Consider the following 26,187-nt stretch of genomic DNA (forward strand, 5'->3'; position numbering starts at 1 on the left):
TAAAGATCAATTCTGCCGAATAATCTGGAACCACTCATTATTTGTTCTATATTTATAACAACACCGGATTATTTTAGAACGAGAATTCTATTTTCTCCACGAAACTCATACAGTTGTTGAAATTGTGACTAGTTTCGCTTAGCACTACGCACCTACATAAACTATCAATCTCATCCCTGACCAAGATATTCCAAGTTTTATGACTAATTCCAAAATTGCATCCCATGAAGTGTCGTTGCCAAAATTGTAGATTTTTTCGTCTGTATGTCTGTCAAAAATGTTTAAAAATAACCATCTAATGAGGAAGCTTAAATATCTATAATACTTTCAATAGGTGGCTTTAGATCATTTTGCTATCTGGTTGCATGTGCTAATTACATTTTCAAAAATGGTTAACTGGCAATCCGATATTTCTAGTGTTTTGTTGTCAGTACACACATATGTAGTCGTTATCGCAGCATCATATCGCAGATTTTTAATATAAATATGCATAATAAATGTTGTGCACATTGTGAGAAATAATAAATGGAAAGCTACTATACTATTTGAAGCTGTTGAAAGCTGTTGTGGTCGTACTTATGTAGGTACTTTGAGTAAACTCAATTCAATAATGAATCATCAATCAATCATTAAAATAATTAAGAGCCTAAAGTCCCTATATAAAATAGGATAGAATGTATATTTAAAGTGTCAAATGCTATATCTGTACGATAATTATTTCTTATCAAAAGGATTGTACTCTTCATTGCGAGACGCATTGTCTCCTTGAAGGCTTAGTCATACCTGGTCTTACCTAGCTTTACGTAACTTACAAATTTAAGTCACTAAGTAGGTTCACATTCCTCAAGAAAACTTGTTCACACTTATTGCATCCGGGGAATTATCTACCAAGATTATCTATAATTTACAATAGCAGCTAATTACCTGTTGTGACGTTGATGATGTTTCCTTAACACTACTGGAACTACTGCTAGATGTATTCATTAAATTTTGTCGAGTATTTGTCGTTGTGGTGGCTGTTGTTGCACCAAGCGTGCCGCTTTTCTTGTGAAAATTTTCAAGCATTGCGGCTGTTGCCGGATTAACATGTGTTTGATCTGGAAATTCTGACATCTGTAATGATAAAGAATGGGCAAACGTTAATTATTTGATTTTTGTTGGAGGTTATATCGAGGAAAGTATTAGAATCTAATCTAAATGAAGCTCTATGATACAATTCTTAGGTCAATGATAACAAACAAAAATAATAAAGAACCCAGAGTAGATCCCTCTGGGATGCCAGAGGAGGGGAGGGGGGAGCGAGATGCGCAGTCATCAGAACATGAGAATACTTAGAGTCGAGAGTTTCGATAGAAGTATCTGGTAATTTACAGTGTCGAAGGCTGCACCAAAGTCAGTGTAAATGGTATACACTTCTTGCTGTGAATTTAGACATTTGACGACAAAGTTGGTAAAGTCGAACAAGTTGGAGGCAGGGGACCTATCACTCGCAGTGGTCAATAGAGACTTTAGCCCCTTCCGTTTATTGATCTGCTTCCACAATCCCGCAGTCAGCGAGATCTTATGACGCCCTTCCAGGACGTGGCCAACGACCTGCATATCAGTCGAACATACGATATTCTCAGGCGTTTTACTCAGTATATCTGATATTCGATTGCTCTCCGACTATCAAGCGACAGGTGGATCATACAAGCGGTCAATGTTGAATTTAGGGGTTGTGAGAGGTGGCGGAGATAACACGCAACCGAAAGTAAGCGACCATTGGATGACAATCCCTTTCGAAACCAATGTCAGCGCCTCTCTTGTTACGCATGTCCGCACATCTCAGCGAGCGTAAGCGACCATCAGGTGATGACCCTTTTCAAAGCCGTCAGTGCCTTTCTTGTTACGCACATCTAGGAGACAATTCCTACATCTTCTGCTTATCGCGAAGTGGTCGATCTGATTGCTCGTGGGGTGTCTGTCAGTTGAAACCCAACTGACCGTATAGCAGACTCTATGCTCGATCAATGTGTCACTAATGACGAGGCGGTAGCAGTTGTATAAATCCATGAACCTCCCACCATTATCGTCACTGTCGCAAGATCGAGTTTCCTCATCACATATCCGAGCAATGTGTTGGCCTTCAGACCCTTCATCACGATCACAATGTCAACAGAAAAAAGCCTAGCCATTAGTGACGTAAAATGGAGAGGAGTGATCTCCAGAGTTCCATCATCTTATTTCGCTTCGGCCCAGAATATCCAGCTTATATCGCTGGAATTCCCACTCAAGTTGGAAAAAGCGAGCATTCTGAGAACCCCCAGTATCGTTATCGAAGAGTGTACATACATTCGAGAATCCAAACAATATCTGGTTTCGGTAGCCCGAGGTGAGCGGTGAGCCGAAATTATTGTAAAGCAAAGGCGCTTACCAATAGGATTTTTGACTACTAAGTCAATCTAAAGGGCATTGAAAGAATTGCCAGAAAAAGGTCTAGTCAAGCTACCGCAAATAATAAACGCAACGTTTGCAGTAAAATATGTTTCTCGAGAATGGAAAGCGACTTAAGTTATAATGATCCATAAACCAGGGAAGAAGGCAAGTAAAATCGAATTGTATCAACCAATATCGCTTCTCCCAACTATGGACAAGATGTTTGAAAGGTTGCTTCTGAAGAATTCATCAATCTACCTAGTTGAACTGCTGCAGTTCTCTTAGGGACTCCCCGACAATCTTGCACTTCTGTTCCACTTTCTGGAGCGACCCACTCTTCGGCTGTCCCGGTATTAATCAATTCCATTACATGACGTAACTGACAAATCAGTAGCCACTTTTTCTTGATGCGTGGCCTATCTACGAACATCTGGTCCGAACAAATCAACTCAGTTTATCACTAGAAGCACCGCAAGGATACGCTCGATTTGATTTCCATTTACTACTCCCATATAGTCACGTAGGAAGAACATTTGCACGGTGCAGTCTCGAGTTGACGTTGTAGATGACATAGCTGCATTTCCAGATTTTAAACAAAAAAATATACACTTGATCAATGCTTACAATGTTCTGAACGTTAATACCGATAGGAGTGCGATAATCCGTAAAATTGATGATGATTGATTTTGTTGGTGTTCCCTTTTAGTCTGATCATGCTTGCCTTCTTTTCCAAATCCATTTGGTTCATAATTCATTAGCACTGAGACAGCAAGTAGTCCTCCAGCCAAAGCAGCATGAGGAAAATCTTGGATAACAAGAAGACGACAGGCAACAGGACGCAACCCTGGCCAACTCCGTTTTGGATTTTTATTTCGGTGCAGAAAGTGACATTTTGCATATTCGATGCCATATGTCGATCTTATAATAGCTATCAATTTCTCGGAAATGCACTTCGTACGTAGAGTACTAGACACAGACTCTGTGTTGACTGGCTATGTAAACTCCGCACAGTTTCAAAATGATCCCCAATATGTTGATGTAGTCAGTGCAGGAAGATCTAGCGCGATCTTAACGATAATCTTGCTCCTCCATTCTCTGCGAAATACCTCAGATTCCCAGGATTTTCGTGTAAATGGAAGTAAAAGCTTGGCAGACATCAAGGGAGACCATCAAGTCCAGCGGCATTACTCGGTTAGAGTTTATAGACGGCCATTATGATTTCATCTATTTGGAGGGGCAGTCCATGTTGCGTTGACTAGAAATTTCATCCTCAAGAGGCGGAAATTTATCGAATGTTATACGATAGAGAACCATAGTGAAGTGCTCCTGCTACTTTTAAGTAGCTTAACGGTGAGGGGACAATCGTTAGCATTCCTAACTGGACCGCCGAAAGACTTGCGATCACTTGCAAGTTCTTCCATGATCTAATATACGATAGTGAAATCATTGTTGTTTACGGCAGCTTTTCCTTTCCGGACAATGTATGTGAATTTGTGGACCCAAAGCTTCCCAACCAGCGAGAAGCAGCGGAGGCAACATGCAAGTAACCATCCGATGATTCTTTTCGAGACCGATTTCATCGCTTTCCTTGTTACCAGCATCCAGAACAGCTCGTAAATCTACAACTCACCGCAATGTGGTCAATATGATTCCTCGTATGTTATCGGTCAATTGAAATCCAACTAACCCTATGACCATCTCTGTGATAGAACAATGTGCCAACAATGATAAGGCGGTGGAAGCAGCAGAAATTCTCAGACTTCACACTACTATTGTTATGGTCGCCAAGCCCATTTTCCCGATCATATGTCCGAGCAGTGTTGGCGGAGCCTACCTAGGGTGGCCCATAACGATCACATGGTCACCTTTAGAAAGCTTCTCTTGGTCCGACATTCAAATACTCGTAGAAAATCACTTCCTTTTAATTGTAAGCCTCCATTGGTCCGTAACACTGTACTATTGAAATATTCTTCATTCTAGAACGGAATCTCGCTGTCAGTTATAAACAGGTTGTTAAGACCATATAGAGCTCTGGGGCCGAGTTACGAAAACCAACACCAAAGTTGTTCAAACTTTTCAAAACAAGGTGTTAAGAAGCATACTAGAGGCTCTCTGGTATATTCGAAATGAGGATCTGCATAGGGACGACCAAACGACTCATATCACCTGCATTGCCTGTTAAAATTTTCATAACCGGCACCAGCGCTAGACTTGAGTCAACCAATGAGTCTACGTTAAAGAACGCCAGAACTAGATGGGCAAAATGGCCATGAGTCTTTTCAGATTACAGACCTAATAATCTTCACCGACGGGTCAGTCACGGAGCATGGATCGGGTGCAGGCGTGTTCTCGGAGAATCCGATTATAGAACTGGCCCGACCCCTCGGAAAAATGACGACCATATTCCAGGCGGAGATATATGCCATTTCATTGGCAGCTGAAGAATGTCTGCGACAAAAATGGAGGGGTCGCACCATTCGAATCTGTTCCCACAGTCGGGCGGCATTATCAGCACTAGATGGCAACAACATATCAAGCCAGTTGATGTGGAATTGTCATCAGGTGCTGCTGAAACTTGGCCGACTGAACGAAACATTCCTGATGTGGGTGCCGGGGCACTCTAACATCGCCGGTAATGAGGGGGCTGGATCCACAATGGTGGGCCCAGAACCAGCTCTTGGAATCCGACCATCTACTGTCAAGTCTACTCAGAAAGGTGAAATTGCAAGGATTCCCGCAACCGAGTGGAGAAATTTGGACTCTTGCCGGCAAGCGAAAATCCTTGTGAAGGAGCCTAGGGCCACTAGAGCGGCATTTTTGTTGTCCCTTAAGAAGTGGGACATGAAAACCCTAGTAGGGCTTTTGACGGGACACTGCCCCTTAAACTACCATATGGAAAAGATTGGGGAAGTGGTTTCGGCTGTGTGCAGCCAATGTGAGGAGGAGGAGGAAACTGCCCTGCACTTTTTATGCAGCTGCCCGGCATCCTCAGATCTCAGACGAAGACACCTTGGCAAGGTTTTCTTCAATGAAGAATCTGCACACTCTCTGCCTCTTGAGAATGTTCTCAGATTCGCTAAAGCCTGCGAACACCGTAGGCGGGAAGCCATTGAATAGGCAACTTACCAGGATAGTACAATGGGCCTAATAATGGCCTGAGTGCTCGGAGCTGCGACTCCCCCCATTTAACTAAACTAACTAACTAGATGGGCAAAAAGATGCGAGTACGGTAAGTTAAAACTATATATGAAATTATATTCCGCTCGTTGCCAAAACGGATGGGCGAAGTAACAACTAACAAAAGGTTGACCTACCAAAGTAGGTGTACCTACTTCGAAAATATATTGAAATTCATATGGGATGGCTATAGTTTTGCCGTGTTGACCAGATAAGATTTCGTCCTATTATTTCTATAGTTTATATTAGTACTATATTTATATATATATTTAATGATTACTCTACAATGTTTTTGAATACTTTCCGGTAAAAATTCCATTGCATTAATCATTGAAATCTACTTCATTATTTATTGAATTACTAGACCAAAAAATGTACACATACAGCTGATTATTAGTATCTTTCAATGAATTCCCGTTTTCAGATATTCCATCACCGATAAAATTATAAATGACTGACATCACTTCTGGCCACAGGGAACAACTGATAATTTCCCGGAATAGTAGTATAAATTCCATAGAATTTCTATTTTTAATGAAAAAACCGACCATAGTATCAGTACAGGTACTTAGTCAAACCGCTGGCGCTGATAAAGATTCAAACAAAATTCAAAAGTGACGTAATTGATCATGGTGTTATCATCCCCCCTTTAGGAGGAGCTTAGACATGCAGGAGCTTCTAGAAAGTGAATGGTATATATTACGTAGCTTTTAAGAAATCAATCGATCGATAAATATTCCTATGGATTCAGTAATCTCTATGTAAATATCTGATAAGTTCATACAAATAATAAAAATAATCTTTTATGTTCGCTGCAAGATATTGTGGATAGCAAATACGAACGTTTCAATTCTTACGATTTAAAGGCGTTACCGAAATTGGCCAATAGCATTCTAGCTTAAAGTTTAAAATGCTCATTAAATTATTGCAGTTATGGTCGCATTTATATTGCTTCAAACCGGAAGATCCAGCCTTACTAATAAGGTGACTATAAATTTAGTATTTGTTTCTGACTTCATCACACTTTTTTGTCGCATAATTTTCTGATAAGAAAGTAAATATTAATTTTTAGATTTATGATTCATTTATGAATAGCGGAACTGGTTACGAATTTCGCGGGTATCTTTCAATATTCTGGAGAAGTAGGGGTGTCAAATCTAATCATGATAGCTTGTCGTTGGAAGACGCGGTGAAAGAGGTTCTTTTATTTAATAGTAGGAAGCATGATATGCATTTTTTCTTGGCAAAATTTATTCTTTAGGTAGGAATTTTCCGGTGTTAATTTGAAAAGAGTTACCTTTTGATTGATAGCTTTATAATGAATGATGTCAGAAGCTCAGATTTATTTGATCGAGACGAACTGTCAATTTTTGCTTTTGGAAAAGATTTGTGAATTTATGTATGTATAAAGGCTTCGAAATAATCAATAGATAAGTGGCATGCATTAGGCGTTGATAAAGAAACACGGGAGTGTAGTTGTAGCTTTAATAAAGCAACACTTCTACATTTAAATTATAATTACAATCAGAACAATGTTAAATAAACTGGGAAACCGGCACAAGTTTCTAAAATACTATACTTTTGTATACTATCTATATTAATTACCATGTTTTAGAAATGTTAAATTTGTTCGGGCAGATATCGATGTATGATCGAAAGTCATATTACAGATAGGGGCATCATTTTTCAGTAATAATCAAATTTCCTTTTAAATTTGGCGGTTTCAGGTTCTCTGGCCTAAGCCACCGTAATTCCTCTTTCACTTTAGAAGAAATTTGAACCTTTTGAACAGACGTATAGAAAACTATAGATAAAAATTGTAACTATGTATATCTATTATGGTTTTTGAGGAAAGGTACATTAGATTGTAAGAAAACCATTACTTTCCAAGAAATATATTTTCGAAAAACATTTGTTTATAAAGTTCCGTGACAGACAAATATTAACGAGTCGGAAACCGGAAGCTCGGCGCTTCAGGTATGAAAGGTTTTGTTTGCTTCTTCTGTGAGTATATTTGAGTGCAAAACTATCCCATTTGTACGTAGCCCATTATGTATATGCATTTAGCATGTCAGAGTACTTACTTTAGTGGAATATTGATATTTAGTTCCAGCAAATTTTCACGGAAAAGTCAACTTTGAGCTACTGTAACTTTGTTAGTAATAGTAATGCTTCATATTATATTCTATACTACCACCAACTTTTATAACTCTGGGATAAACTTGAGGAGATTTTACTCCATTTCCAGAAAAGTATGGTAATATACTATTATAAACTAAATTTGCGCAGATATCGATATGGAGATAATTTGGGGCCTGGACACCATATAGAGGCTGCTTCATGGTTTTTTTTCAGATGGGTGGGTAGTTTCTGAGAATGGATCCGTTAACGAAATCATTACTTTCGACCCCTCCCACTGTCCACCTTTCTAACAATTCTGAAAACTAAGACTAGCTTTGAAAAGTACTAATTGAGACCTTTCATTTGATACCCAGCGTGACTATATTCGATGAAAAAAAATTTTTACACCCCCTTTTGCATTTTGATCCCTCTTAATCCCAACGTAGATGGATATCATTCACAGCATGTCTGGGTGGTCACAGTTCCCACCTTCTCACCAAATTTCGTATCAATCGGTATAACCGTTTGTGAGAAAGTGCGTGTGACAGACAGACAGACAGACAGTTAGCGAGCTATACGGACCAGCAAGCAAAAATGCTTCAAGGAGCTTGCAGGGTGGTTATGAAGAAGACGAGATGGCGAGCACCACAACTTACCTGACCGCATCTTCTGCGCGATATCGTGATGGCGCTCTTCCCCCCGCATAAAGGGGAGTGCAAACAACACAAGTAAGCATTGGACGTCTACACCATACCTCCGGTAACTGAGGAGGAACTTGCGCAAAATTGGTGATAAAAAAGCACCCGGTCTGAATGCTGTTCCCAATAGAGCTCTTGAACTCGTTGCTAAGACCAGACCCGACTGGTTTATCAGCGTTTTTGAAACATACATGGTAGAAGGAGTTTTCCCCGGCCGGTGGAAGAGGCTAAAACTAGTTTTGCTTCCGAAGCGGAATAAGCAAACAGGACACCCATCATCATACCGATCGATTTGCCTCATCGACAGAGCAGGAAAGATGCTCGAAAGTGTCATCTACAATAGACTGTTTCCTATTAATGAATATAAGGATGGACTATCGGAGCGACAATTTGGATTTCGTCAAGCCTACTCAACGATCGACGCCATAAACGTTGTTTTGAAGCTGGCTCGAGACGCGATGTCGTCTAAAAACTGCTGTACGGCACAGCAGTTTGACGTTGGTGACGTTGGACATAAAAAATGGGAGTGAATAAAAAGCTCACTGGCTAAAAGGGTTTCACAGATGATCTAGCTGTGGTTGTTGTCGCGAAACAACCTGAAGACGTTGAAATGTACGCTAAGAAAACCATTACGCCATAAAAGCGTGGCTGGAGATGGTTACGGTTAATAATTTGGTGGTCACATCATCACTTCGAAACCGGTTATCAAATACCTAGGGGTAATGATTGACGCTAAAATCAATTTCAAGGGACATCTGGACTATGCCTGTGAAAAAGCGGTAAATACCAGCGTGTCATTAGCGTGAATGATGCCTAACATTGGAGGCCCAAGATACAGTCGCAGATTACTTGTGGCCGGAGTGGTTCGCTCCACACTATTATACGCGGCACCAGTTTGGAAGGAAGCACTAGCGTGTGAGAGTAATCGGAGGAGGGTAAATATGACTTACCGTTTAGTAGCGCTAAGGGTGTGCAGCGCCTTCAGAACAATATCAGGCGAGGCAGCGTGTGTTATTGCGGAAATGATCCCGATAGACATTCTGGCAAGTGAGACACGCTGCCTGTACGAGAAAAGGAAAATGAATCCTCCTGAAAAGGATGGTATAATACCGAAAGGCGGCAAGGCGAGAGTCGGTGGAGAAGTGGCAGTAACGGTGGGACGACTCGCAGAGGGGTCGCTGGACCCACACTTTGATTAACCGTATTGAGGAGTGGATCCAGCAACGACACGACGAGATTAACTACCATCTGACGCAATTCCTGTCAAGACATGGTGGTTACAGGACGTACCTGCACCAATTCAAGCTGGATGATTCTCCCTTTTGTGGTGTGGTTGCACACCTGAGGACTCGGAGCATGTTATGTTCCACTGTCCACGATTTTTCTCAGAAAAGAGGAGTCTGGAAGACTCCCTGAAAGTCAACCAAAATAGCGCCGGGGAAATGTTGAAGTCGAAGGGAAACTGGTGTACAGTGAACTCCGCATTCAAAAGAATACAGGAACTTGGAAAAGCAGAGTGCGCAAGGAGGACGCGAAGAACGGAAGGCTTAGTCGCTTAAAGCGCAATCCACCCTGCGAAGTAATGCTTTGCGGCGATTCCACGGAGAAGGAGAAAGTGGGGGTGGTTTTAGTGGGTGAGAATCTCACACACTACTGCAACGTGGCGCGGCAGTGTCTTTGTAAGATTTCCACCGCCATCCATAAAGAAAAGGCAGACAGACAGACAAACAGAAATTGAAATAATTTTAATAAGGTTTTGTTTTGTAAACAAAACCTTAAAAAAATTGCGAAAATGGAAAGAAATAACCTGACGACATTTTTTACACAAACGGGACCATCTAAAAAACGTCAAGTTCCTATCATTCATTCCCAAATTAGCTACCAGGTGAAAAACATCCTAAGGAAACATGACATCGAAGTGGTACCTATCAGCAGACCACATCAACTAAAGACACGATTAAAAAGCGTCAAGAAGATAGCGAGAAAAGCGGAATCTATCAGATAACCTGCATCGATTGTGAAGAATCATATAAAACCAACCAGACCAGAATCATAAGCAGACCAACACATGCCCTCAAATCATTGGCAACCAGACACATCATCGATCAGAAACGTACAATAACGGAGTATAACTTAAGGGTAATTAAGAAGAGTTTCATCATCCACAAGATACGGGAGGAAAAAAGAATTAATTAATTAATCAAGAATTAATTGGCAGTTCACTCACTGAGGAAGAGGACAACTGGTCCTCGAAATACCGGTATATGAGGAATAAAAACTCATTATTCTGCATTAAAAAATAAATTTTGTCTTTTTTTTTTCATTGCTATATTTGTTTATTTTTTTAGTACAATATATTTTGATGAAATCGGCATTTGGAATGTAAAATTCCTCAACTAAAACGTAAACAGTGTTTTTTCATAACCACCCACCTGCGTTCTTTATTTTCCTAAGAGTAAGAGAAATATCGTTTGACTTCTGAAGAAGCTGAGGCTGTTAATAATATTATTTCTTTTAAATATATCTTATGCCTTGTACCCATGGGATCCTGTTTTTCAAAAAGATTCATTGTTGTGGTTTTTCTCACCTCTAACATTCTACACTAAATATTTTACGATCCAATCATTTCAGATGCTCCTCCTTCAGTTAAAAGAAACAAGATGATGTTAGCACCAGCGATATCATCAAAACATGTTTTTTCCTTGTCCTAATTGCAGTTCATCAACTTCAGTGAATACTTGGAGCCACTATTCAAATTTATGCAACATGTTTGAGAACTTTGTCATGAAAATGAACAACGTATTAATTTAGATTCCTATATGACACCAGAAAACATTAAAATTCGATTTCTCCCAGTAAAGCACACACAGAATGCCATTAGTATGACCCATTATGTTGATTACTATCGGTGCAGATTTATATTTCCTAACGAACAAACAATATATGGATTTGTTTTGAAGATATGCAAACGAACACAAATGAATGTGTAATGTTGGGCTAGTTTAAAAGTGATCTAATCCTCAATAAACCATCGGATGACTTTTATGATCATGTTTATTCAAAACCAAATATTACAGATTTCGCGATCAATGCACTGAATATGCTGGTAATCTCTGAAATTGATACCTTTTAGATCTCTAATATATTTTCGTAATGTGATACATATATAAAACTATTAAAAATGTCAAAAAGATGATGCTATTTGATGTTAACAAAAGCTCTCAAAAGCAAGAGAAAGGAGCACTAAAACGACGCGATCATATATTTATACGGAATTAAAACCTTGAAAATAATAGGAACTGCTCCAAAACTTGGTAATGTTGCAGGAGGGTCGAGGAGTCCGCCCATTGTCGCAGTCATGATCTGTTCCTAGCTTACTTTCTTGGACAAACCATAATAAATCCTATCAATTTGACCTCCCTCCCTTTTGATAACAAAGTTGAGTAATTTAGCTGACGGAACTCTTTGTAACTCTCTTCAGATATTCTAGTCAAGTCTAAAAGATTTGCGATTGTTTGAAACATAACTCCTGCCTAACATGGCTGGGAATCAATGGAAAGTACAATTAATATTGATTTCAGGGAAGATGCTACGCGGAAGTACAATCAACAGGTACATGATTTGCAACCCAATATCGTTGTGTTGCACTCTGCATTAAAGAACCCTTGCTTTCTGCTTTCGAATGGTCGCTACCGCACGTTGTCACATTCTTATTCAAAATTTATCCACTTTACTAGTTTCCTACATGTAAATTACTCTGGGCTACATCGACATCTAATGCATTTTAAAATGTTGCAATTTAATTGAATACTTTCTAAGACTCCCATCGAAATACAATTATAGTCAAGTAGAATGTGTAGAATGCAAACACGTTTCTTATTTATTGCAATGCTTTCACAGAATGGAAACGTGATTAAATGTCTTTGGAGGAAATATATAAGATATCAGTAATTTATGTTTGTATTATAGTCTCGGTGAATGGCTAAATGCCAACGATATGTATCTGGATGTAAGCACTCTTATGGGTGAGTATATCTGCATTTAGAATTTGGAGTAATAATATCAGACTAGATCTGCTGTGTGAATTTTAATTTTCTTCTCAGAAACTAGTTCATTCAACATTCCTATTATGATAAATTAAACACGGATAATACTCGCAAGTAATGAACAATAGCTAGGAATAAGACAAGTCGAAAAACAAATTACAAATGGCACCAGAATGTTAGAAATTTTGGAAATTGTCATGGAACTTGAGGTCATCTGGTCATCCTTTGGCCAGATGATTAACCCAAAGTGGCTATTCCATCTCCAAGGGAAGACCAGAGCCGATTTAAAAATTCACGAATCTGCCACTTCACACAGCAGATGTTCCAATTTCAATTTTTCTGTCCCTTCATCCCACAAATTTTCCAATTTCTATTATAGTATCGTTTTTATAGGACTAATAAAGGATAAGTAGTAACTTGAAAAAGCATACATTTTGGTCCACCATCCAGAACCGAAATAAGTAGGCATAAAAGCTAGCTAGAGGCGGAGACTGTCAAGTTACTCTTAAAATGAAGTGATACATTCTATCAGAACATGATGTACACTTATTCCTGAATATACGGGAGGAAGCTTGGGAAGCATGAAAGGAGAGGCAGGAGACACACTTTCTTCAACTTCGGTAAAAAATTGCGACCCTCTTAAAAGGCTATGACGTATAAAGTGTGGAGTATTTTGATATCATTATGGTCAAATTTGATTTTCTAGCCCCACCCCAGACGGAGAGAATTTTTATATTTTTTAAGAGAAATAAAAAGGTCCAAACTCTCATACTATAATGCAAATTCGTGACGGTTACCCCTTCTTAAAAATTTTCGACACCCCAAATGGGGCTATTTTCATATCGGTAAAAGCCTTATTAGTGAAGAAATAATTAGCGCGATTCGCAAGGGTGGCTGTAGAGGATGGTCGCCTACTTCCTCCTCCGTCCCCTTCCACACATGTGCAGGTGATTTTTAAGTGGAAAGTGACTGTCGGAATTTTTCAACAGTAGAGTTGAAAACTAAAGCTTCACTATGACGCACCACGAGTTTTCGACAGGGTTAGAAAGGGTGGACCTTCCCTTCTCTTTCGTAACATTCCCACCACCTCCGCAGATGGAGATAAACATTTAATTTTCCTGACCCTCTCTCGTTGACAGTTCAAACTCCCCAATTTTCAATAGAGCAACCATTTGGTGTGTATCAACTAAGACTAGTCAAGTGATGGTCTTTACAAAATAAATAAATTTCATTGTTATACTATCGAACAAAGCAGCAGCAGAGGGATGAGACCTTGGATTTCAGCGATAAGGGTTAGAGAAGATGGTGCTATACTATACTATGCCCCCTGCGGGGGGACCACTGACTACGGAAAAATAGCAAAAACCTTAATAGAAGATGGTCGATTCAGGAAGCTCGCGATCGTAGTATGTATTTATTTCTGTGATGGTTGTTTCAATCGGTGGCAATTAGGGAAATTAACAATATCTTATATATACCGGTGCGCTAAAGAATTCGTAGGCCAACAAACAAATGGCGCTAATAGTATTAAATCCATATGATTTTTAGTTAACCCTAATCTCCAAAAGACACGTCTACAAATTTGGCAGCTGGCGACTATTAGTTTGTGGGATAGAGCATTTTTAGTGAAGCAACTTTTGTCAGTTTGAAGAAATTGGATAAAAAGTAATTTCGTGTGTTAATAAAACATTGCTTTTTGAAGAAAAAAAAATACTGCTCAAGCGAAAAATATTATCCGCACTTTGCACTAGGCAAATCTACCGTTGAGAAGTGGTTTGCCAAGTTTGAACTAGCCGAAAAGAGCACCGAGGACGATGCATGAAGTGGACGTTCCAAACAGGCTGCTAACGACGAAAACATCAAAAAAGTCCACAAAATAATTTTGAATGGCCGCAAAAAGCAGTTGATCGAGATAGCTGAAGCTCTAATATATCAAAGAAATGCGTTGAACATATCGTACATGAATGTTGACGATTCTGAGCAGTGTTTGAAGCTGTTCCTCCGTGAAAATGCGTCGATAAGTGACAATGGACGAAATATGGCTCCATTACTTCACACCAGAATCAAAACGATCGTCATCTCAGTGCATGCACGTGGTGAATTGATTCGAAGCCGTGGAAAGACGCAACAGCCGGCTGACAAGGCTATGGCATCAGTATTTTGGGATGCGAAGGTACAATATTCATCGACTATCTTGAGAAGGGAAAAACCATTAACAGCGACTATTACATAGCGTTATTGGGGCTTTCGAAGGAAAAATGGTCCCATTTGAAGAAAAAAGAAAGTGATGTTTCATCAAGACAATGCACCGTGTTACAAATTAATGAAAACGATGGCACAATTGCATAAATTGGACTTCGAATTGCTTCGGCATCCACCACCTGAGCCGCAGCGACTTTTTCCTGTTCTTAGACCTCAAGAGAATGCTCGCTGAAAAGAAATTTAGCGCCGATGAAGAGGTAATCGCCGAAACTGAGGCCTATTTTGAACCTAAATTTTATTAAAAAATTTTGTTCTATGTGTTCAGCCCATCTGGTATATATACATATATATGAATTTTCTAAATGGAGAAAGTTTTTACGGTATACAGGTTGCCCTAATTCGCTCTTAGATGGCGCTGCAAAGGGTTAACTTCTACACCGTGCACCCAGTCTCTATGGAAATTTGTATATATATATAGGGTTTTCAATGGAAAATATTTTGGAGCTGCTCACGCCGTTTTAACTTGCTTCTAGATGACACTGCAATAGATTGTTTCAACCAGTCATGAGAAATAATGATTGTGATTGGTGAGACATTCAATTTTGAAAATGATTGAAAGTTTTACCCAAAAATCGGACTTTTGAAGACCAAGCGAGCATGCACAGCAACTGCCAGACAGTAGAGCTGCTGAAATATCTAACGAACCAGACTCACGACTAGAAATAGAACGAACCAGAGCCTCTACTTTAAGAGCCGCTGAAACAGCAGACAAATAAAACCCACGCCAAAAACAGAACGGATCAAAACTTCTTCTTTAAGAGCTGTTGAAATATAGTAAAAACAACATGCATGATTTGATAGCATGAGCTTCCACATCAAGAACTGTCGAAAGATCTCAACAATATGGTGTACTAATTTCAAATCTTCGAACTTGTGCATTACTGACTGATCCACGAAATCTACTTCTAACTGATATTGCTGGAGCTATTCAAGAATCCAAATACTTTTTACAGGAAATTCGGAAATATGCATGCTTTCAAACGGCATCGTTTGAAACGACGAACGTTGCAAAATATGGTAATTTCACACCCACATTCAAGTTACAGGGACATGAAAGTCCCGCGGATTTAACATAAATGTTTGGCATGTAGGCATAATCTCACGGTCTTCTTCAGACATGGCTTGATTTGAGAATAACAACCAGAGCCCCGCCGAGATTGGCACAGAGGTACTGGTTTATATTTAGTGCATGAGAGACCTATCTACTACGAGTTTTACAGCGCGATTCTATACTAGAGCTCAAAAGTAACCTCTAGGAAGCTTCGTGGCAAGAGCCACTTCACATGAGTCCCATTGCAGACTCTGGTCTGAATGCCTTTCTCGAATACGTGAGGACAAAGTGTAAGGGTCTGTGTATCATCTGATTTGTTTACTTCTTCCAGTACACGAAGAAAATCCGTAGTTTTTGCAAATATACTCAGGCAGAACAAGGTCAGGTAGTACTTTATATATACATATTTCCAGTGGTATGAAAAGTAGAAGTCGACATTACAATTCGTTTTGCTTATTCTCTTCAGCGTTTCCTCTTAATTTTCACTGGAAAAAATAAATCCCTTATAGGTGCCATACACTGTCAAATAAATTGCACAACGCATATTTGATTAGTTTCAAACTTTTGCGCATCGGAGACGTGCGCTTCGTTGGACAATATTTTTCAACTGACGACTGAATTATAATTTTGATAAAGGTTGAATTTTCAACCCCAAACCCAGTTTCCAATAGAGGGGGAGACGGAGGCACCCCCTTTCAAACCCGATCAAAACTCGTAGTTGGTAGTAGTAGCGCATGGAAAAGAGAAGTGTAGGATTTTTCTTCACACAATATGGTCATGTGGGATACTAAAATGAAACCGCTCCGTTAGTACTTTTCAAAATTAATTTTATTTCTAATAGTGGGTGAAACATAGGAGAGTGAGGGTTCAAAATGTATGAGTCTGTGTGTGTGTGCGCCTCATCCATGACAAATCAAATGAAATGAAATCTGGTGGGATATCACTTCCCAGTTAATTTTCATTGACAGTGCGATTGTCGAGTTGGTTGTGCGTTAGCCTCTCATTTCAAACAGGACGAGTCGTAACGTACAAATATTATCAATTCTTCAAACACAATTTTCACAAGCATAATTGAATGCAAATCCAGCTTAATCGCGACAAAAGCTAATGATAGCTGAACCAATAGGTTTCACATTTGAGCAAAGATAACAAGGTCGAGGTTAGATTTTCAACGCGTTCCCTTTGAGTTGGCAAATCAAACTTTACATGATAATATCAAAACACCCGGCCCCCGGCCTTTTAAGCGCCATTAATTTTTAAAGATGAGGGATGGATGCGACCGCCATAATTTTTCAATAGAATTAGAAAGCAAAGAACTTCCTTTCAGGAAATGGGATTCAAAATAAACTCTTCCATTATGGTATGAGAACAGTCCCACTTTGAGCCGCCGTAACAAGAGCAATGATGACAACCGAAATTCTTCACCGGGGTTAAGAAGGAAGAACCATTTTTAAGGTTTTGTGTAAACACAAAACCTTATTAAAATCGGTTTACCGTCTGTCTGTCTGTCTGTCCGTCTGTCTGTCTGTCTGTCTGTCCGTCACACGCATTTTTCTCGGAGACGGTTATAGCGATTGACACCAAATTTGGTAGAAAGTTGGGAACTGTGAACGCTCACACATACAGTGAGTTACATCCTTTTACGTTGAATTTAAGGGGGGGTCCCCATACATGCAAAAGGGGGGTATAAAATTTTTTTTCACCGAATATAGTCATGTGGGGTATCAAATTAAAGGTCTCGATTAGTACTTTTCGGAGCCGCTCTTAGTTTTGACATTTCTTGGAAACGTGGGCAGTGCGGGGGGTTGAAAGTGATCATTTCTTTAAGGGGGCCATTCTCAGAAACTACCCAACCGAAAAATCTGAAAAAAATCAGGAGGCTGCCACTATATGGTGCCTTGGCTCCGAAATACCTTTCATACCGAGATCTGTTCAAAGAAAGTTAATAATAGTATATTACTATAATTTTTTGTAATTGGCTGGAAACCCCCCTTAAATTTATCCTAGCGGCACGAAATTCTGCAGTAATGTAGGCTATAATGTAGAGCATGATCGTACCAAGTTTGATGGAAATCGCACTATTACTAACAAATTTATAATACGTCGAAGTTGTTGCTTCTTTGAAAATTGAAGACTATCAATGTCAATATCACCCGAAAGTGGATACCCTCACATAATATATGGATATATTACGTGCTACGTACTAAGAAATACACAAAACCTTTCGTACCTGAAGCGTCCAGCTTCCGGTTTCCCGACTTGTTTTCTTTTTACATAATTTCTCGATCACTTCCTCTTTGAGGAATAAGATTGAAAATTCAAACTTGATTATGATATTGAGAAAATCTCACTTTGAAGCGCCATAAGGGAGCAAAAGGGAGACTACCCTCTACACGGATGGAGTTGAAACTCAACCATTACCGTTAACGAAAAGTGGTGATGTAATATTTTGAAGTTTCTTTGCTTATTTGCATCTTTTAAAGATAGGGTTCTCTGCACCAAACTGTTACGGGCGAGGAGAAATTAATTGCCTATGATAACCCTGAATGTAAAAAGCCACAAAACCATCCAGCATCAATACAATGTAAAACCAATAACGGAATGCTGACAAAATTTTGGAGGAATGATAAACATTCATTGGTGAAATTAAGCAATCTGACTGAGAAGCAAGACCTATCTCGAAGTATGAAAATGATTCTGTTCTATGGCAATGATTGTTCGTATACCGTTTTGACAGTGAAATACATCATTCCAGGGAACTTCTTCGGTCTACGGCTTGTTGATAATAAGACACAGCTCCTTCAAACCATCATCCATTTCGGTCAATGCAAGATATGAAGTATGAATTCAATTAATTTCGTCTGATTTAAAAATTGTTCACCTAATTCTTAACTTTGTCAAAAAAACCATTCTCTCCAAAAACGTTTGGCCTTAAATCCAGCATTTTAAATACTTTCCAGATTGTGGCGGTTCACTTCACATATCATATCTTTATTATTATATATGTTATAGCACCAAGTTTAGGAGAAACAGTCCGTGCAATTCATCGGCTAAAAAATCATAAGTCGCCAGGAGCCGATGGAATTACAGCCGAGTTGGTTGAATATGGAGGCGACCAGTTACATCAAGTGGTTCATCAACATGTGCTCAAGGTATTGGACAGCGAATCAATGTCTAACGATTGGCAACGAGGCATTATCTGTCTCATACATAAAAAGGGAGATATCACACAGTGTAGCAATTAGTTGTAGTTGCTGAGTACCATCAATAAGATATTCTCCACTATTTTGCTAGGCCGGGTAGCCCCATACGCCCAGAACATCATTGGCCCATACCAAAGAGGCTTCACTCCAGGCAAATCAGCAACAGATCAAATTTTCTCTCTGCAGCAAGCAATGAAAAAACTGTTGGAATATGGACAACAGTTGCACCATCTGTTCATCAACTTTAAAGCCGCCTATGGTAGCAGGTGTCCGGATAGCTGAGTGGTTAGAGCGCAAGGCTGTCGTACGGAAGGTCGCGGTTCAAATCTCACTGGTGGCAATGGAATTTGTACCGTGATTTGACGTCGGATACCAGTCGACTCAGCTGTGAATGAGTACCTGAGTCAAATCGGGGTAATAATCTCGGGCGAGCGCAATGCTGACCACATTGTCTCCTACAGTCTACTGTAGTGTACCGTTACGGTCTTGAATCAAGTGCTCTAACACACTTCAAGGCCCTGATCCAATATGGATTGTTGTGCCAACGATTATTATTATTATTATTATATGATAGCATAGCCAGGGTAAAACTGTGCACGGCCGTGAGAGAATTCGATATCCCGACGAAATTAATAAGACTGACTAGGCTGACCCTGACCAATGTGTGAGGCCAGATAAAAGCAGCAGGATCACTTTCAAGACCTTTCGACATCAACAACGGTCTACGATAAGGGGATGCCCTATCATGCGTCCTCTTTAACCTGACCCTCGAGAAAGTGATACGTGATGCTGAGGCAAATGCAAGAGGTACGATCCTCTTCAAGTCCACCCAACTACTGGCCTATGCTGACGATATCGACATCATGGGAAGAACCATCCGAGACATACAAACTGCCTTCATCCAGATCGAGCAGGCGGCGCGAGATCTAGGGCGGCACATCAATGAAGGCAAGACAAAATATATGGTGGCAACGTCAGCACCGAAAATGAACCAGCCAACATCAAACCGCACTGGTCAAACAGGAAGAATAAGGATAGGAGGACTTTGAGACCGTTAACAATTTCTCCTATCTAGGGTCGAAAATCACAACCGATAACAGCTACGATGATGAAATCCGCGCACGGTTGTTGTCAGCCAACAGAGCCTAGTTCAGCGTACAAAAACTGTAACGCTCGAAACGTCCCACCATAGGGTCAAAGCTCTTACTGTACAAGACAATGATCTTGCCAGTCCTCATGTATTCCTCGGAGACTTAGCAAGAAGAATTGCGAATTTTTGGCCGCGTTCAAGAGAAGAATCCTCCGAAGAATTTTTGGCCCCCTATATGAGGATGGACGATTCCGTAGCCTACACAATGACGAAATCTGTGAGCGATACCATGACCGTCCGGTTGTGGATAAAATTCGGCTCAATAGGTTACGGTGGCCGGGTCACTTAATCCGCATGGATGAGGACGATCCCACCCGGAAAGTCTATAAGGGCAATATCTATGGTGGAAAAAGAAGACGAACAGACCCTGCCTAAGATGGAGCGATGGCGTAGGCCAGGACGCCAAACAGCTTTTAGGGATATCGAATTGGTGGACCTCGGCGCAAAACCGGGATGTCTGGAGTTCCTTATTAAGGCAGGCCTAGACCGGATACCGGTTGTTGCGCCGTTGATGATGATGATGACGATTATATATAGCTAAATAAAATCTGCCAACCATTAGAAACATTCCATAGAGGTTTATTTTGTGGTGTTGGACAGATTACCTTCCTCGAGTCCCTGAAATATTAAGCCAGGACTGTTGAAAATGTAGCCCGGAGGTGAAGATCTGTGCTGTTATTGCACGTGGTGTACATAACCGTTTAATTTGCTATCGCGTTCACAGTAATCTCGTCCAATACTTACATTGCAAATTTCATTCCACATAAGAGTCCAGTAAGTCCTTCAACTCCTAACAAATTGACATCTCGATGAGTGAAGTCTCTTCTAAACTTCCGCCCATTAGTGATTGACAAATGTGAGCATAAGGGGTACTGGCTGGCATTTCTACAGACGTAATAGATCAATGCTTTCCACATTGTCTATTAACCCTCATATCAATCAATATTTTATATCATTATAAAACTTAAAAGCGTAAGAAGTGCATATGAATAAGGATATTTAAATTGAGTTGCAGTCACGTGCGGAATCATGAAAATCATTTCTGTTATAAACGTCTAGAAACGCCGGTCGCCATCAATAATTACTATTTAAAAACTTATGAATGCCTCGATTGCTTCTCCACATAATTAAGTCCCAGTGGCCATTCTCTCAATTGAATTGAATGCGCTTTTGTATGATTGTCATCACAATAACTCAAACGTACATAAGATGTTCCAAGAGTTGTCCATTTTTGATATCTGAACTGAATGAAATGTTTATTTTATGTAACACTCGCAAATAAAGTCGTTAACAACTTAAAAGCGAACGAGCCGGATAATGAGGACATACAAACAGACATGTTAAGATGATCACTGGCGACAGAATGCCTGCAAATCGACGCATATACATAGCGCTCAATGGTAATATGTGGAATGTTAAGTTCCCTTCAAGTGGTTGTCAATCAAATATACATTAAATGTGAAAAATGAATAGGACGCGTCGATAAAAGCCCAATTGTCCCATTCAGTTTTCAATCAGAAAGGATTTTCCAACGAAAGGGGAGTTCCTTAGGTCGACTGCTTTGAATAAATATCTATCAACTCAATAGTCTCAGATGAATTCGAATAAATAAATATCATTTATAATTCAATTGCTGTTTGTAAGTGCGTTGGGTTTCCAGCGAAGATTTGATTTGAATTCATATACACACGCAATTAACCCCAATGAAACAGTATTGCAAACAGATGTCAGGAAAATGAACCAGCGGATTATAGATACAACCTTGAAGGTAATCCCACACAACGTGAGAAATGCAAAAGATCGTGATTTTCATCTACTTTCGCTTATCTCAATTTTACTTTCATCATTGCAAATCAGGCACAGAAATCGAAATTGCCTACTGCCTTTGGGGGTTAGAAACCAAATTATATTTAGGAAAAGATACAACCACAGCCAGCTACCAAAAGAGCGAAAAACGCCACACGAAGCCCAAAAGGCATTTCACAACTAGTCGAACGATTTCTGTTAAAAGTAATGGATTTCCCATATTAGGAATCCTGTTAAAACCGCGATGAAAATTTGAATAAAGACCCAACTGAGAACAGAGTAAAGCAATATTGAATTCGCATTCGTACATCTTGATTCAATGTATAAATATCATCGGGTTGAGCAAAAACTAATGCATGAGGTTTCGCTGATGGAGAGACCTTCAAAATGTATTCATGCAATTAATTATTAACTTTTATAATTAAATTGGTTGTGCAACTGACAAAATTTGAAGAAGCCATAATTTAATCGATGTAAGAAGCATTATATTGAGCGCCGATACGAGTTAAAATTTATTGAGTTGAAAGTGATTTTTATCATTTTCCATCAAATTATAGACAGCCCAATGAGTTTCAGTTCGGTATTGCAAATTGTTTTTATTTTATATTATGAAGAACATGACATTTGAGTTTAGGTGCTAATAGTAAGTGGGATATTTCCTCCCCTTTCTCCCATTTAAAGGAATTATTAAATATACTGTCCATTGTAGGACCAGCTATCATTAAACTTAAACCAAGATAGAATACTCAGATCTTTGTCTCTAAAATATCATAATAGGTACTTCTAATGCAACCACGGAGACTTCACTCGGGTACTCTCCAGGGCTCAAAATAAGAAGGCAAAGAGGAACAAGAGACAACAACACGTCGCATCATCAGAAAAACCTCTGCCTAAAATTAAGGCGGACATGAAAGACGAAGCACTAAAAGAAAAGATGAGGAGACGAAGGAGGACTAGACACCCAGCTCTACTTATTAAGGCAAGATTTTTCCGGAAGTCCTCAGTGAACAAGTTACAAGATCAAACCCGAAGATGACGGAGCAGAAGTGTCTTCCATCCGTAAAACGAAGGGTGGTGGAAACCTAGCCGAACTAAGGGCGAGGACAATAAATAAAGTTACGTTCTGTGAAGCAATCAAGGGGGTTCTGGGAGAAAAAGCTTTGGTTTCCAGCCTGGAATCCACGTGTTCTGTGGAAATCCGCGACCTTGACTGCTTCACAGAAAAGAACGAGGTAGAAGAGCCCATCAAACGCGAATGTGTGGAGATAACCAATGCCCGGATTGGTATAAACCTCTGCGAACTCCTGAGCCCAAAAACATGCTGTTATGGAAGTTGCTGAGCAATACGAGAGGAAGCTTCTAAACAGCGGGAAAATAAGAATTGGTTAGGTAGTGTCTAGGATACGAATCCGGGCCACCCAACCAAATGTTACAGATGTTTGGATTATGGGCACACATCTGCAACCTGTCAGGGACCTGACAGAAGGGCAACATGCCGTAAATGCAGTCAGCTAGGCCATAAAGCGAACACCTGCAATGAAAAGGAAAGCTGCGTACAATGCAGGCACCGTGGTGCCACGAATATTCGTTCCAGAAGAAACATTCAATAAGTCTGCACCATAAACCATTTTCAGCTAGACATATGGTAGATACTTAAAAATATAACTCAACACCTGCCTCAGGTAGCACAGTGGGCCATTCCAATCTGCTCCCACAGGTAGGCGGCGTTATCAACACTAAACAAGAAGGACCTAAAAGCCAATTGGGATGAAGTTCCCACCAGTTGCCACTGGTACTCAGAGGTGGCGGTGAGGAAAACGGGACGGCAACTCTATCGCCGAACCGGAACTAAGTGGGCGAGGAGAACCTTCGTAGTGGCGCACCCGGAGACGCTGTATCACATTTGTTTGCTGGCCGTAATGCAGTAGTTGCAAGCTTCAAAGGTCTAGTTAGGGTGATCAGACCCTAGTCTGCACGGGGATTCATCTGAAATGGCAATAGGTCACGAAACCTTACCAGGTGTATACTGGTAATATGGGAACCCGGATAGCCCCTGAATTCACATACTTCAGGAGAATTCCTGTTGCATATGCGTTCAACTCGGTTGTTGCGGGTGGCCTCCTAGTAGGACCTTCATGGGGGTTGTGGTTACGTTCAAGCGAACAGAGACTTTCGCGCCTCGAAGTGATGTTGCGTTTCAACACGGGAGCCGTACTCCTTAGTTCGGTAGAGATGTAGGTAGGTCTCGCATCAACCAGTATGAATGCTGAGCCATGCACTCGGTATAGACTGGTACCATTGTAGCTTGTCGCAGTGGGGCTCTGATTGTGATCACGAAATCAATCCGTGTCTTAAGAAGACCGTAGGATTAAGTCCCGAGACAGGTACCCACGTAAAACCATAGAGACGAGACCAGTTGCCACTGAAACTTGGCCGACTGAAGGATATGTTCCTGATTTGGGTTTCAGGACACTCAAAGGTCAAAGGTTTGAATTTACAATGGCGAGACCATAGCCAGCATTTCGTATCCGACCATTAAGTGTTAAGTCTACTCTGACGAGTAGGCCTCTTGCCATTTTATTGCCAGTAGAAAAATATTTGCGATAAAAATGCAGCGTAATCAGCACTAAATAACAACGATATAAAAGCTAATTGATGTGGAGTTGCCACCAGTTACTACTGAAATTTAGTCAACTGAACGATATGATCTTCATTTGGGTGTCAGAGCACTTGAACATCGCTGGTAATGTGGAAGCCATTAAATGTTAAGTGTACTTTAACAGGTGGAATTGCAAGCATCCACGAAATTAAATGGGAAAATTTGAATTCTTGCCGGGATGCTACGATTCCCCCCTCTAAAATAAACCAAATAATACAATTCTCCCCCATTTGAATAACTCCGCGTGCTAAATGTTTCCGTCAAACTGTTCAATAGTTGACAGTGCAGGTGCAGCTTATGAGATTCGTTAGCAATCTCACCAATACACAGCAAAACTATCTTTGGTTAAGGATAGAGATGAGGATGGAGTGGTGATCTCAGAATCAGGCCAGCACTCTATTCTCGAACAAATATTGTAGTTTTTTAGGCTTAGACCAGCTAAGGTTGCAAACCGACCGTTTTTGAGCCAATATAATTGACACCCGTGTCGGGTTTTTGAATTCATATATACAAAGTCAACAACATTCGTGGCCGCAACAGTGGTAAGGTAGCGACTGTTGGGCTGACCCGCTACACCCATGAGGGGTGAATAGCAACCATGTATATATATAAAACTGCCCCAGAAATGTGTACGGAATATCATCTTTCCAAATCATCTATTGATCGAAATTACACACGGCGATACAAAGATTACTAAAGCCATCTATTGGAAAAATAATGGATACACCTAAAATATCCCTATGCAATATCCACCATTAAACAGTGATATCTCAATCATATCCTGCATCAATCAAACTTCAACTTGCGAACTGATTATTCTGTTTTTACGGGGCATTTGCTGACCCATAGCTTACACGAAAAAACAAATGATAACGGACTGCGGACTATTCAATTAGCAGGGTTACACGAAATGGTTGTTGGAAGTACCTGGTTTGCGCGGAAAGCGGTCCACAAACATACGTGGGCTTCTCCAGACGGGACCACTTTCAACCAAATTGACCACGTGTTGATCGAACGCCGCCACCTCTCAGCCTTGATGAATGTCAGAACATATAGGGGGGCCAATATAGACTCGGATCACTATCTCGTTGGCATGGTGCTCCGAGCTCGAATAACAATACCACCTAGAATCCCCTCTGACAATCAGGTGAGAGTGAACACTGAAGCCATCCACAACACAACCCTCCGCAACACCTATAAGAGGGAAATGGATGCTGCAATAACCGCAGTCAACAGAGGACCTGGAAATGAAGCATCAACTAATGATCTTCACAACCACGTGAAGAACGTTATCATGGATACGGCCACAAATATACTTGGCCCCAGCCGCAAAAGGAGTCGGAACGGCTGGTTTGACGATGAATGTAAGCTAGCAACGGAACGGAAGAATGCCGCATACCGAGTAATGTTGCATTCTCAAAGAACGCGGGCACGCGCAGAGACTTATCACGAACTCCGTCGAGCGGAGAAGCGACTTCACAGACGGAAAAAGGAAGCCTGGGAGAACCAACAAGTCTGTGAACTAGAAATGTACAGGGAGCAACCGCACCAGGCGCGCAAGTTTTACCAACAAGCAGGATGAAGCCTTATACACCTCGA

The 26,187-nt window shown here is 40.4% G+C and overlaps 1 protein-coding gene across 4 annotated transcripts in view; it reads right to left on the reverse strand.

The window, feature by feature from the left end:
• LOC119649008 (NAD(+) hydrolase sarm1) overlaps nt 1-26,187 on the reverse strand; it is a 199,395-nt gene that overhangs the window by 59,041 nt on the left and 114,167 nt on the right. For all 4 annotated transcript variants that reach the window (XM_038050953.1, XM_038050954.1, XM_038050955.1 and 1 more), the window contains one exon: nt 925-1,113. In XM_038050953.1, the coding sequence (XP_037906881.1) occupies nt 925-1,113 (189 nt within the window). Of the gene's footprint in view, nt 1-924; nt 1,114-26,187 lie in introns of those variants that run through there.

This window comes from Hermetia illucens, chromosome 2 (assembly GCF_905115235.1).
Source record: "Hermetia illucens chromosome 2, iHerIll2.2.curated.20191125, whole genome shotgun sequence".
Taxonomy (NCBI): domain Eukaryota; kingdom Metazoa; phylum Arthropoda; class Insecta; order Diptera; family Stratiomyidae; genus Hermetia; species Hermetia illucens.